The following is a 15000-nucleotide window of genomic DNA, read 5'->3' as shown; positions in this document are numbered from 1 at the left end:
AATTTCCGTTCCGCATTTTCCAGCACACCTTCAACACATCCACAGGTCTGTGGATTCTCACGCAGTTGCTTTTAGCTGCTGGCATTACACGACAGGCTCTTCTCACTCTTTCCTGTGTCTCCCCCTTACAGACAGCAAGTGCACCTTCTTACATACTGTCACGTCATACGTCACATACGTATACGTCCTCCCCGAGCAGAGAGGTAGCAGCATGGCTAACGTTAGCTGTGATGCTAGCGCAGCCGTGCGAGCAACGCTCCCTCTAAGGTGCTCGCCTGTGCAATTGCGCACTGTTTAAGCGTCCTCTGCGCATAGCAAATCTATGCCACGCACAAAATCAAATAAAAAAATAAGCGCATAACAATTTTCGACACACGGACACGACAGAGAAAACAGTTTTCGTCATCATTGTTCAAATATTGTGACGTCTGTCGAGACGCTTATCTCCATTCGGTGCCACACGCCCACACCATCAAAATGCCGAGGCAAACATTTCCACATCAACACCGTATGAAAAAATTTGTGATTTTTTTAGTTGTGATTTCCTTCTCTGCATGAAAATTTAAAAGTAGCATATATTAATGCAGTATGAAGAAGAATGTTTTAATGTAGACATGCAAGCCTTGAAAGAAAATGTTGAAAATCAAGACTACATTTCCTGCAAATGGGTGCATTTCTACCCTATATTTTAACTTTAGATTTATTCTCATATCAAACTCTTTTGGCTGTCTTTTTGACACTTACCCTCCACACCCTGGATTATAAATAATGTAAATAATTCAATGTGATTATCTCGTATGATGACTGTATTATGATGATAGTATATATCTGATAGTATATATCTGTATCATGAATCAATTTAAGTGGACCCCGACTTAAAGAAGTGTAAAAACTTATTGGGGTGTTACCATTTAGTGGTCAATTGTACGGAATATGTACTTCACTGTGCAACCTACTTGTCAAGACTAGCACTATGGCGTGGTTTGTTCTCCCGAGGTGCAAAAGATTTAGACCATACGTGGCGTGAAGGGGAATACATGATTTATTTAAACTCTATAACTACAAAAAAAAGTACAAACGAAAAGCGCGCACAGTGGCGGAGAAACGACTTGGCTATGAAAACAAATACTTGCACAAAGGCAGAAACTATGAACAACAAAAAACACTAACTGTGGCTTAATAAACAAAAACTTACTTGGCATGGAACCGGCATGAAAAAAAGAGCAGCAAGGATCATAAGGGTGTGGAGAGTGTGCAGAAGCATAAATGCGGGGATGTCACCAGAAAGACAAACTGAAAAACACTGAACTTAAATACTACAGACATGATTAACGAAAACAGGTGCGTGACTCAAAACGTGAAACAGGTGCGTGACGTGACAGGTGAAAACTAATGGGTTGCTATGGTGACAAACAAGAGTGCACAATGAGTCCAAACGTGGAACAGGTGAAACTAATGGGTAATCATGGAAACAAGACAAAGGAGTGAAAAGCCAGAAACTAAAGAGTCCAATAACTAAACAAAACATGACTAAGACAAAACATGATTACACAGACATGACACTACTAATACAAGTCTCAATCAATCAATCAAAACACATAGAATCATCATACTGCTGTGATTATATGCATCAAGTGTTCATTCAAGGCTAAGGCAAAATATCGAGATAAATATTGTGTATCGCAATATGGCCTTAAAATATGGCAATATTAAAAAAAGGCCATATCGCCCAGCCCTAGTTTCAATGATGCCATTTCTGTGTAATTTTGTCTATTTTGTGTTTATCCTTGAATAAACAGGTCAGTTTCTTGTTACCAACCATTGTGTATTATTCAAACTCCCCTAATTCAGCTGGCTAGTTGTTATCAAGAGTACTAAAACCCTTTTCAACATGATTCTGACGACTAAGTAGGCTAAATAACTTTAAACTTTAATACATGCTCGGATAGGCCGGTATCGGTCGGTATCGGTATCGGATCGGAAGTGCAAAAAACCTGGATCGGGGACATCCCTACATAGTACCAAAGTTGATTTTACGGTAAAAAAAACTCAGTCGGCGGAATTTAACCTTAAAATGTATTGTAAATTTTCCAGTCTGCAATTTGATTGATAATTAGGGCCCGCATGGCCCATTGCATAAGGACTCCCAAAGGTTTTATTATTCTTTATTATTCTTCCGCACCCACAATAAACTGTAATTTGACCCACTTAACATGCTTCAAAACTCACCATATTTGACCCACACATCAGGACCTGCAAAATTTGCCTTTTTTTTTAAAAAACCGAACCACAAAACTCAACATTGCGCTCTAGCGCCCCCTAGGAAAAAAAAAACTATAGTGCCTGTAACTCCCACTAGGAAGGTCGGAGAGACATGAAACAAAAACCTCTATGTAGGTCTGACTTACACCTACCTTTCATAATTGTACATCCTCGGGCAAAAATCAACAGGAAGTTGGCAATTCCCCCTTCAAGACAAAAAAGCACTAAAAACAGTCACTTTTGCCTCTTTGAGCTCTAATTTGACCCCCTTAACATGCTTCACATCAGGACTGGCTAAAACTGTGATCTAATGAAAAAACCTAACCCCAAATCTAAAAATTGTGCTCTACCGCAATTTTTTTATAAAACGCAGAAAAAACTGCTCCTCGGAAGAAAAAAAATGACAAAACTGCCTGTAACTCCCACTGGGAAAGTCGGAGAGACATGAAACAAAAACCTCTATGTAGGTCTCACTTAGACCTACATTTCATAGATTGACAACCCTCAGCAAAAATCAACAGGAAGTTTGCTATTCCCTCTTCAAAACAATTTTTTTGTAAAAACCGATCACCTTCCTTCAAAAACGAACTCCTCTGAGCGCGTTTGTCGTTTCGCCTTCAAACTAACACAGGAGAGAGATTGAACCCTTGTGATTACAATGATGCATTTTTCTAACTGCTCCGGTTTTGATTTTATGACCCTTCAAAGACCCGCTGCGCTGATGCTGCTGCGCTGCTGTTTTTTTTAAGATGGCTGCTTAAAAGCAGGAAGCACCAACGTGCCCACACAATGCAGACAAGGTAGGTACACTAGACAAAAGTCTTGGGACACTTCAGACTAAAAGTAGACAAAAGTCTTGGGACACTTAGGACTAGCACCTGCCAAATACGCGGGCCCGACCAACGCTGCTTGCAGCTTTAATTATTCTTTATTATTCTTCCGCACCCACAATAAACTGTAATTTGACCCACTTAACATGCTTCAAAACTCACCATATTTGACCCACACATCAGGACCTGCGAAAATTGCCTTTTTAAAAAAAAAACCGAACCACAAAACTCAACATTGCGCTCAAGCGCCCCCTAGGGGGAAAAAACTAGACTGCCTGTAACTCCCACTAGGAAGGTCGGAGAGACATGAAACAAAAACCTCTATGTAGGTCTGACTTAGACCTACATTTCATAATTGTACATCCTTGGGCAAAAATCAACAGGAAGTTGGCAATTCCCCCTTCAAGACAAAAAAAGTACTAAAAACAGTCACTTTTGCCTCTTTGAGCTCTAATTTGACCCCCATAACATGCTTCAAAACTCACCAAACTGAACACACACATCAGGACTGGCTAAAACTGGGTTCTAATGAAAAAAACCTAACCCCAAATCTAAAAATTGTGCTCTACCGCAATTTTTTTATAAAACGCAGAAAAAAACTGCTCCACGGAAGACAAAAATGACAAAACTGCCTGTAACTCCCACTGGGAAAGTCGGAGAGACATGAAACAAAAACCTCTATGTAGGTCTGACTTACACCTACCTTTCATAATTGTACATCCACGGGCAAAAATCAACAGGAAGTTGGCAATTCCCCCTTCAAGACAAAAAAAGTACTAAAAACAGTCACTTTTGCCTCTTTGAGCTCTAGTTTGACCCCCTTAACATGCTTCAAAACTCACCAAACTGAACACACACATCAGGACTGGCTAAAACTGCGATCTAATGAAAAAACCTAACCCCAAATCTAAAAATTGTGCTCTACCGCAATTTTTTTTATAAAACGCAGAAAAAACTGCTCCTCGGAAGAAAAAAATGACAAAACTGCCTGTAACTCCCACTGGGAAAGTCGGAGAGACATGAAACAAAAACCTCTCCGTCGGTCTCACTTAGACCTACATTTCATAAATTGACAACCCCCAGCAAAAATCAACAAGGAGTTTGCTATTCCCCCTTCAAAACAAATTTTTTGTAAAAACCGGTCACCTTCCTTCAAAAACGAACTCCTCTGAGCGCGTTTGTCGTTTCGCCTTCAAACTAACACAGGAGAGAAATTGAACCCTTGTGATTACAATGATGAATTTTTCTAACTGCTCCGGTTTTGATTTTATGACCCTTCAAAGACCCGCTGCGCTGATGCTGCTGCGCTGCTGTTTATTTAAGATGGCTGCTTAAAAGCAGGAAGCACCAACGTGCCCACACAATGCAGACAAGGTAGGTACACTAGACAAAAGTCTTGGGACACTTCAGACTAAAAGTAGACAAAAGTATTGGGACACTTAGGACTAGCACCTGCCAAATACGCGGGCCCGACCAACGCTGCTTGCAGCTTTAATTATTCTTTATTATTCTTCCGCACCCACAATAAACTGTAATTTGACCCACTTAACATGCTTCAAAACTCACCATATTTGACCCACACATCAGGACCTGCAAAAATTGCCTTTTTAAAAAAAAAAACGAACCACAAAACTCAACATTGCGTTCTAGCGCCCCCTAGGAAAAAAAAAACTAGACTGCCTGTAACTCCCACTTGGAAGGTCGGAGAGACGTGAAACAAAAACCTCTATGTAGGTCTGACTTACACCTACCTTTCATCATTGTACATCCTCGGGCAAAAATCAACAGGAAGTTGGCAATTCCCCCTTCAAGACAAAAAAGTACTAAAAACAGTCACTTCTGCCTCTTTGAGCTCTAATTTGACCCCCTTAACATGCTTCACATCAGGACTGGCTAAAACTGTGATCTAATGAAAAAACCTAACCCCAAATCTAAAAATTGTGCTCTACCGCTATTTTTTTATAAAACGCAGAAAAAACTGCTCCTCGGAAGAAAAAAAATGACAAAACTGCCTGTAACTCCCACTGGGAAGGTCAGAGAGACATGAAACAAAAACCTCTATGTAGGTCTGACCTACACCTACCTTTCATAATAATACATCCTCGGGCAAAAATCAACAGGAAGTTGGCAATTCCCCCTTCAAGACAAAAAAGTACTAAAAACAGTCACTTTTGCCTCTTTGAGCTCTAATTTGACCCCCTTCACATGCTTCACATCAGGACTGGCTAAAACTGTGATCTAATGAAAAAAACCTAACCCCAAATCTAAAAATTGTGCTCTACCGCAATTTTTTTATAAAACGCAGAAAAAACTGCTCCTCTGAAGAAAAAAAATGACAAAACTGCCTGTAACTCCCACTGGGAAAGTCGGAGAGACATGAAACAAAAACCTCTATGTAGGTCTCACTTAGACCTACATTTCATAGATTGACAACCATCAGCAAAAACCAACAAGGAGTTTTCTATTCCCCCTTCAAAACAAATTTTTTGTAAAAACCGGTCACCTTCCTTCAAAAACGAACTCCTCTGAGCGCGTTTGTCGTTTCGCCTTCAAACTAACACAGGAGAGAGATTGAACCCTTGTGATTACAATGATGAATTTTTTTAACTGCTCCGGTTTTGATTTTATGACCCTTCAAAGACCCGCTGCGCTGATGCTGCTGCGCTGCTGTTTTTTTAAGATGGCTGCTTAAAAGCAGGAAGCACCAACGTGCCCACACAATGCAGACAAGGTAGGTACACTAGACAAAAGTCTTGGGACACTTCAGACTAAAAGTAGACAAAAGTATTGGGACACTTAGGACTAGCACCTGCCAAATACGCGGGCCCGACCAACGCTGCTTGCAGCTTTAATTATTCTTTATTATTCTTCCGCACCCACAATAAACTGTAATTTGACCCACTTAACATGCTTCAAAACTCACCATATTTTACCCACACATCAGGACTTGCGAAAATTGCCTTTTTAAAAAAAAACCCGAACCACAAAACTCAACATTGCGCTCTAGCGCCCCCTAGGGGAAAAAAAACTAGACTGCCTGTAACTCCCACTAGGAAGGTCGGAGAGACATGAAACAAAAACCTCTATGTAGGTCTGACTTACACCTACCTTTCATCATTGTATATCCTCGGGCAAAAATCAACAGGAAGTTGGCAATTCCCCCTTCAAGACAACAAAGTACTAAAAACAGTCACTTTTGCCTCTTTGAGCTCTAATTTGACCCCTTTAACATGCTTCAAAACTCACCAAACTGAACACACACATCAGGACTGGCTAAAACTGTGATCTAATGAAAAAAACCTAACCCCAAATCTAAAAATTGTGCTCTACCGCAATTTTTTTATAAAACGCAGAAAAAACTGCTCCTCAGAAGAAGAAAAATGACAAAACTGCCTGTAACTCCCACTGGGAAGGTTGGAGAGACATGAAACAAAAACCTCTCCGTATGTCTCACTTAGACCTACATTTCATAAATTGACAACCCCCAGCAAAAATCAACAGGAAGTTTGCTATTCCCCCTTCAAAACATTTTTTTTTGTAAAAACCGGTCACCTTCCTTCAAAAACTAACTCCTCTGAGCGCGTTTGTCGTTTCGCCTTCAAACTAACACAGGAGAGAGATTGAACCCTTGTGATTACAATGATGAATTTTTCTAACTGCTCCGGTTTTGATTTTATGACCCTTCAAAGACCCGCTGCGGTGATGCTGCTGCGCTGCTGTTTTTTTTTAAGATGGCTGCTTAAAAGCAGGAAGCACCAACGTGCCCACACAATGCAGACAAGGTAGGTACACTAGACAAAAGTCTTGGGACACATCAGACTAAAAGTAGACAAAAGTATTGGGACACTTAGGACTAGCACCTGCCAAATACGCGGGCCCGACCAACGCTGCTTGCAGCTTTAATTATTCTTTATTATTCTTCCGCACCCACAATAAACTGTAATTTGACCCACTTAACATGCTTCAAAACTCACCATATTTGACCCACACATCAGGACCTGCGAAAATTGCCTTTTTTTTTAAAACCGAACCACAAAACTCAACATTGCGCTCTAGCGCCCCCTAGGAAAAAAAAACTAGACTGCTTGTAACTCCCACTTGGAAGGTCGGAGAGACGTGAAACAAAAACCTCTATGTAGGTCTGACTTACACCTACCTTTCATAATCGTACATCCTCGGGCAAAAATCAACAGGAAGTTGGCAATTCCCCCTTCAAGACAAAAAAGTACTAAAAACAGTCACTTCTGCCTCTTTGAGCTCTAATTTGACCCCCTTAACATGCTTCACATCAGGACTGGCTAAAACTGTGGTCTAATGAAAAAACCTAACCCCAAATCTAAAAATTGTGCTCTACCGCAATTTTTTATAAAACGCAGAAAAAACTGCTCCTCGGAAGGAAAAAAATGACAAAACTGCCTGTAACTCCCACTGGGAAGGTCGGAGAGACATGAAACAAAAACCTCTATGTAGGTCTCACTTAGACCTACATTTCATAAATTGACAACCCCCGGCAAAAATCAACAGGAAGTTTGCTATTCCCCCTTCAAAACAAAATTTTTGTAAAAACCGGTCACCTTCCTTCAAAATCTATTTCCTCTGAGCGCGTTTGTCGTTTCGCCTTCAAACTAACACAGGAGAGAGATTGAACCCTTTTGATTAGAATGATGAATTATTCTAACTGCTCCGGTTTTGATTTTATGACCCTTCAAAGACCCGCTGCGCTGATGCTGCTGCGCTGCTGTTTTTTTTAAGATGGCTGCTTAAAAGCAGGAAGCACCAACGTGCCCACACAATGCAGACAAGGTAGGTACACTAGACAAAAGTCTTGGGACACTTCAGACTAAAAGTAGACAAAAGTATTGGGACACTTAGGACTAGCACCTGCCAAATACGCGGGCCCGACCAACGCTGCTTGCAGCTTTAATTATTCTTTATTATTCTTCCGCACCCACAATAAACTGTAATTTGACCCACTTAACATGCTTCAAAACTCACCATATTTGACCCACACATCAGGACCTGCGAAAATTGCCTTTTTTAAAAAAAAACCGAACCACAAAACTCAACATTGCGCTCTAGCACCCCCTAGGAAAAAAAACACTAGACTGCCTGTAACTCCCACTAGGAAGGTCGGAGAGACATGAAACAAAAACTTCTATGTAGGTCGGACTTACACCTACCTTTCATAATTGTACATTCTCGGGCAAAAATCAACAGGAAATTGTCAATTCCCCCTTCAAGACAAAAAAAGTACTAAAAACAGTCACTTTTGCCTCTTTAAGCTCTAATTTGACCCCCTTAACATGCTTCACATCAGGACTGGCTAAAACTGTGATCTAATGAAAAAACCTAACCCCAAATCTAAAAATTGTGCTCTACCGCAATTTTTTTTATAAAACGCAGAAAAAACTGCTCCTCGGATGAAAAAATGACAAAACTGCCTGTAACTCCCACTAGGAAGGTCGGAGAGACATGAAACAAAAACCTCTATGTAGGTCTGACTTACACCTACCTTTCATAATCGTACATCCTCGGGCAAAAAACAACAGGAAGTTGGCTATTCCCCCTTCAAGTCAAAAAAGTACTAAAAACTGTCAATTTTGCCTCTTTGAGCTCTAATTTGACCCCCTTAACATGCTTCACATCAGGACTGGCTAAAACTGTGATCTAATAAAAAAACCTAACCCCAAATCTAAAAATTGTGCTCTACCGCAATTTTTTTATAAAACGCAGAAAAAACTGCTCCTCGGAAAAAAAAAAATGACAAAACTGCCTGTAACTCCCACTAGGAAGGTCGGAGAGACATGAAACAAAAACCTCTATGTAGGTCTGACTTACACCTACCTTTCATAATTGTACATCCTCGGGCAAAAATCAACAGGAAGTTGGCAATTCCCCCTTCAAGACAAAAAAGTACTAAAAACAGTCACTTTTGCCTCTTTGAGCTCTAATTTGACCCCCTTAACATGCTTCACATCAGGACTGGCAAAAACTGTGATCTAATGAAAAAAACCTAACCCCAAATCTAAAAATTGTGCTCTACCGCAATTTTTTTATAAAACGCAGAAAAAACTGCTCCTCGGAAGAAAAAAAATGACAAAACTGCCTGTAACTCCCACTGGGAAAGTCGGAGAGACATGAAACAAAAACCTCTATGTAGGTCTCACTTAGACCTATATTTCATAAATTGACAACCCCCGGCAAAAATCAACAGGAAGTTTGCTATTCCCCCTTCAAAACAAAATTTTTGTAAAAACCGGTCACCTTCCTTCAAAAACGAACTCCTCTGAGCGCGTTTGTCGTTTCGCCTTCAAACTAACACAGGAGAGAGATTGAACCCTTGTGATTACAATGATGCATTTTTCTAACTGCTCCGGTTTTGATTTTATGACCCTTCAAAGACCCGCTGCGCTGCTGCTGCTGCTGCGCTGCTGTTTATTTAAGATGGCTGCTTAAAAGCAGGAAGCACCAACATGCCCACACAATGCAGACAAGGTAGGTACACTAGACAAAAGTCTTGGGACACTTCAGACTAAAAGTAGACAAAAGTATTGGGACACTTAGGACTAGCACCTGCCAAATACGCGGGCCCGACCAACGCTGCTTGCAGCTTTAATTATTCTTTATTATTCTTCCGCACCCACAATAAACTGTAATTTGACCCACTTAACATGCTTCAAAACTCACCATATTTTACCCACACATCAGGAACTGCGAAAATTGCCTTTTTTTAAAAAAACCGAACCACAAAACTCAACATTGCGCTCTAGCGCCCCCTAGGAAAAAAAAAACTAGACTGCCTGTAACTCCCACTAGGAAGGTCGGAGAGACATGAAACAAAAACTTCTATGTAGGTCTGACTTACACCTACCTTTCATAATTGTACATCCTCGGGCAAAAATCAACAGGAAGTTGGAAATTCCCCCTTCAAGACAAAAAAAGTACTAAAAACAGTCACTTTTGCCTCTTTGAGCTCTAATTTGACCCCCTTAACATGCTTCAAAACTCACCAAACTGAACACACACATCAGGACTGGCTAAAACTGTGATCTAATGAAAAAACCTAACCCCAAATCTAAAAATTGTGCTCTACCGCAATTTTTTTATAAAACGCAGAAAAAACTGCTCCTCGGAAAAAAAAAAATGACAAAACTGCCTGTAACTCCCACTGGGAAAGTCGGAGAGACATGAAACTAAAACCTCTATGTAGGTCCTACTTAGACCTACATTTCATAGATTGACAACCCCCAGCAAAAATCAACAAGGAGTTTGCTATTCCCCCTTCAAAACAATTTTTTTTGTAAAAACCGGTCACCTTCCTTCAAAATCTATTTCCTCTGAGCGCGTTTGTCGTTTTGCCTTCAAACTAACACAGGAGAGACATTGATCCCTTGTGATTACAATGATGAATTTTTCTAACTGCTCCGGTTTTGATTTTATGACCCTTCAAAGACCCGCTGCGCTGATGCTGCTGCGCTGCTGTTTTTTTTAAGATGGCTGCTTAAAAGCAGGAAGCACCAACGTGCCCACACAATGCAGACAAGGTAGGTACACTAGACAAAAGTCTTGGGACACTTCAGACTAAAAGTAGACAAAAGTATTGGGACACTTAGGACTAGGACCTGCCAAATACGCGGGCCCGACCAACGCTGCTTGCAGCTTTAATTATTCTTTATTATTCTTCCGCACCCACAATAAACTGTAATTTGACCCACTTAACATGCTTCAAAACTCACCATATTTGACCCACACATTAGGACCTGCGAAAATTGCCTTTTTTTTTAAAAACCGAACCACAAAACTCAACATTGCGCTCTAGCGCCCCCTAGGGAAAAAAAAACTAGACTGCCTGTAACTCCCACTAGGAAGGTCGGAGAGACATGAAACAAAAACCTCTATGTAGGTCTGACTTACACCTACGTTTCATAATTGTACATCCTCGGGGAAAAATCAACAGGAAGTTGGCAATTCCCCCTTCAAGACAAAAAAGTACTAAAAACAGTAACTTTTGCCTCTTTGAGCTCTAATTTGACCCCCTTAACATGCTTCACATCAGGACTGGCTAAAACTGTGATCTAATGAAAAAACCTAACCCCAAATCTAAACATTGTGCTCTACCGCAATTTTTTTATAAAACGCAGAAAAAACTGCTCCTCGGATGAAAAAAATGACAAAACTGCCTGTAACTCCCACTAGGAAGGTCGGAGAGACATGAAACAAAAACCTCTATGTAGGTCTGACTTACACCTACGTTTCATAATTGTACATCCTCGGGCAAAAATCAACAGGAAGTTGGCAATTCCCCCTTCAAGACAAAAAAAGTACTAAAAACAGTCACTTTTGCCTCTTTGAGCTCTAATTTGACCCCCTTAACATGCTTCACATCAGGACTGGCTAAAACTGTGATCTAATGAAAAAACCTAACCCCAAATCTAAAAAATGTGCTCTACCGCAATTTTTTTTATAAAACGCAGAAAAAACTGCTCCTCGGAAGAAAAAAAATGACAAAACTGCCTGTAACTCCCACTGGGAAAGTTGGAGAGACATGAAACAAAAACCTCTATGTAGGTCTCACTTAGACCTACATTTCATAGATTGACAACCCCCAGCAAAAATCAACAAGTAGTTTGCTATTCCCCCTTCAAAACTATTTTTTTGTAAAAACCGGTCACCTTCCTTCAAAAACGAACTCCTCTGAGCGCGTTTGTCGTTTCGCCTTCAAACTAACACAGGAGAGAGATTGCACACTTGTGATTAAAACTACAGAAGCGTGTTTTTCTAACTGCTCCGGTTTTGATTTTATGACCCTTCGAAGACCCGCTGCGCTGCTGTTTTTTTTAAGATGGCTGCTTAAAAGCAGGAAGCACCAACGTGCCCACACAATGCAGACAAGGTAGGTACACTAGACAAAAGTCTTGGGACACTTCAGACTAAAAGTAGACAAAAGTATTGGGACACTTAGGACTAGCACCTGCCAAATACGCGGGCCTGTCCAACGCTGCTTGCAGCTTTAATTATTATTATTCCGCAACTTTGCGCTGTAATTTGACCCCCTTAGCATGCTTCAAAACTCACCAAATTTTACACACACATCAGTAATATACGGCAAAACTTTCCATCAAAAAACCAAACCCCAAAACTCAAAATTGCGCTCTAGCGCCCCCTAGGAAAAAAATTAACTAGACTGCCCGTAACTCCCACTACAAAGGTCGGAGAGACATGAAACGAAAACCTCTATATAGGTCTGACTTAGACCTAGTTTTCATAATTGTATATCCTTGGGCAAAAATCAACAGGAGGTTGGAAATTCCCCCTTCAAGACAAAAAAGAACTAAAAACAGTCACTTTTGCCTCTTTGAGCTGTAATTTGACCCCCTTAACATGCTTCAAAACTCACCAAACTGAACGCACACATCAGGACTAGCAAAAATTGCGATCTAATAAAAAAAAACCTAACCCCAAATCTTAAAAATGCGCTCTACCGCAATTTTTGAATAAAACACAGAAAAAACTGCTTTTCGGAAGAAAAAAATGGCAAAACTGCCTGTAACTCCCACTGGGAAAGTCGGCGAGACATGAAACAAAAACCTCTATGTAGGTCTCACTTAGACCTACATTTCATAATTTGACAACCCCCAGCAAAAATCAACAGGAAGTTTGCTATTCCCCCTTCAAAACAATTTTTTTGTAAAAACCGGTCACCTTCCTTCAAAAACGATCTGTCGTTTCGCCTTCAAACTAACACAGGAGAGAGATTGCACCCTTGTGTTTAAAACTACAGAAACGCGTTTTTCTAACTGCTCCAGTTTTGATTTTATGACCCTTCAAAAACCCGCTGCGCTGCTGTTTTTTTTAAGATGGCTGCTTAAAAGCAGGAAGCACCAACGTGCCCACACAATGCAGACAAGGTAGGTACACTAGACAAAAGTCTTGGGACACTTCAGACTAAAAGTAGACAAAAGTATTGGGACACTTAGGACTAGCACCTGCCAAATACGCGGGCCCGACCAACGCTGCTTGCAGCTTTAATTTGTTTTGAAATCATAAGTCAAGTAGATATTTAAGTAATATGTTTGTAAATACATAATATTATATTTATATTTGAATAATATTGAATTTTAAACGATATGCAATTGCATGCTGTACAGGATTTGTAATGTCAAAAAGGGGAAAAGAACAAATATATTTAGTAAGAAAAGATGACTTAACGCATATTATTTCCACGCTTTCGCGGGCTTTGAGTTTGACACCTGCGATATAAGACGTTAGTGTTGCACTCACCTCTTTGCAGGTCCCGGGGACCCCCGGCAGACTGTTGCAGTCCCGCAGGGTGAACTTGATCTCGATGTAGACACGCTGCGCTCCTTCCCGGCCGATGTGGCGTGTCCGCAGCCAGTTGTTCTGGTTGGCCTCCATGACGTTGCACACCTGGTAGGTCCTCATCGGGGTGTTGCGCTCATCCATCACGCTGATCTCCTCCCACTGCGGGGGAACACAGGTTGGAAGGCGGTTACGCGGCTGGAGAAGTGAGGACGTCGGAGTGAGAGGATAGAAGAAACACTCCGGCTAAGTGGATGGGAGGTGTGAAGTGAATTATATTTATATAGCGCTTTTCTCTAGTGACTCAAAGCACTTTTACATAGTGACACCCAATATCTAAGTTACATGTAAAGCAGTGTGGGTAAAGTGTCTTGCCCAAGGACACGACGGCAGTGACTCGGATGGCGGAAGCGGGGATCGAACCTGGAACCCTCAAGTTGCTGGACCGGCCACTCTACCAACCGAGGTATACCGTTCCCAAGCCGGTGTTTTGAAAGGAAGCAGCACAGGTGAGCTGTACACAGCTGCAAGGCGCTTGTATTGTGTGTGTGTGTGTGTGTGTGTGTGTGTGTGTGTGTGTGTGTGTGTGTGTGTGTGTGTGTGTGTGTTCTTGTATTTCTACCCTTCTTGAGACATCAACAAGGAAAGGTACCTTCCAAGTGAGGACCGAAACCATGGTCCCATTGCGTTCAATAGAGAGCCAAATACTAGAGTCCGTGAACATTGATCCAAAGTCAGGATTTTTTTGTTGATTTGATTTGTTGATAGAAAGGGTGGTCCTAAAGAGGTAGGCATTTTTCTCCGGTCTCAAAAAGATAACAAACATAAGAGTGTGTGTGTGTGTGTGTGTGTGTGTGTGTGTGTGTGTTCGTTTTTGTATTTCTATCATTCTTGAGACATCAACAAGGAAAGGTACCTTCCAAGTGAGGACCGAAACCATGGTCCCATTGCATCTAATAGAGAGCAAAACACTAGAGTCCGTGAACATTGCTCCAAAGTCAGGATTTTTTTTGTTGATTTAATGTGCATAGAAAGGTTTTTTATATATATCTAGAAAGGGTGGTCCTAAAGAGGGAGGCATTTTTCTCAGGTCTCAAAAAGGTAACAAATATAAGAGTGTGTGTGTGTGTGTGTGTGTGTGTGTGTGTGTGTGTGTGTGTGTGTGTGTGTGTGTGTGTGTGTGTTCTTGTATTTCTACCCTTCTTGAGACATCAACAAGGAAAGGTACCTTCCAAGTGAGGACCGAAACCATGGTCACATTACGTCTAATAGAGAGCCAAATACTAGAGTCCGTGAACATTGCTCCAAAGTCAGGATTTTTTTTGTTTCTACCCTTCTTGAGACATCAACAAGGAAAAGTAGCTTCCATATAGGACCGAAATCATGGTCCCAATACGGAAAACCATTGCATCTAATAGAGAGCCAAACACTAGAGTCCGTGAACATTGCTCCAAAGTCAGGATTTTTTTGTTGATTTAATGTGCATAGAAAAGTTTTTTTATATATCTAGAAAGGCTGGTCCTAAAGAGGTAGGCATTTTTCTCAGGTCTCAAAAAGGTAACACATATAAGAGTGTGTGTGTGTGTGT

At 40.9% G+C, this 15000-nt stretch overlaps 1 protein-coding gene across 1 annotated transcript in view; it reads right to left on the bottom strand.

Moving 5' to 3' along the window:
• Positions 1-15000, bottom strand: part of LOC140677831 (ephrin type-A receptor 3-like) — a 154384-nt gene that overhangs the window by 24270 nt on the left and 115114 nt on the right. Inside the window, exon 3 of the mRNA XM_072912739.1 lies at positions 13374-13574. Within this exon, the coding sequence (XP_072768840.1) occupies positions 13374-13574 (201 nt within the window). The remainder of the gene's footprint in view (positions 1-13373; positions 13575-15000) is intronic.

The sequence above is a fragment of the Nerophis lumbriciformis genome, unplaced genomic scaffold (genome assembly GCF_033978685.3).
Source record: "Nerophis lumbriciformis unplaced genomic scaffold, RoL_Nlum_v2.1 HiC_scaffold_49, whole genome shotgun sequence".
Classification (NCBI taxonomy): Eukaryota; Metazoa; Chordata; class Actinopteri; order Syngnathiformes; family Syngnathidae; genus Nerophis; species Nerophis lumbriciformis.
Note: the sequence above shows the minus strand (reverse complement) of the source record. Positions and strands in the feature narration are given on the sequence as shown.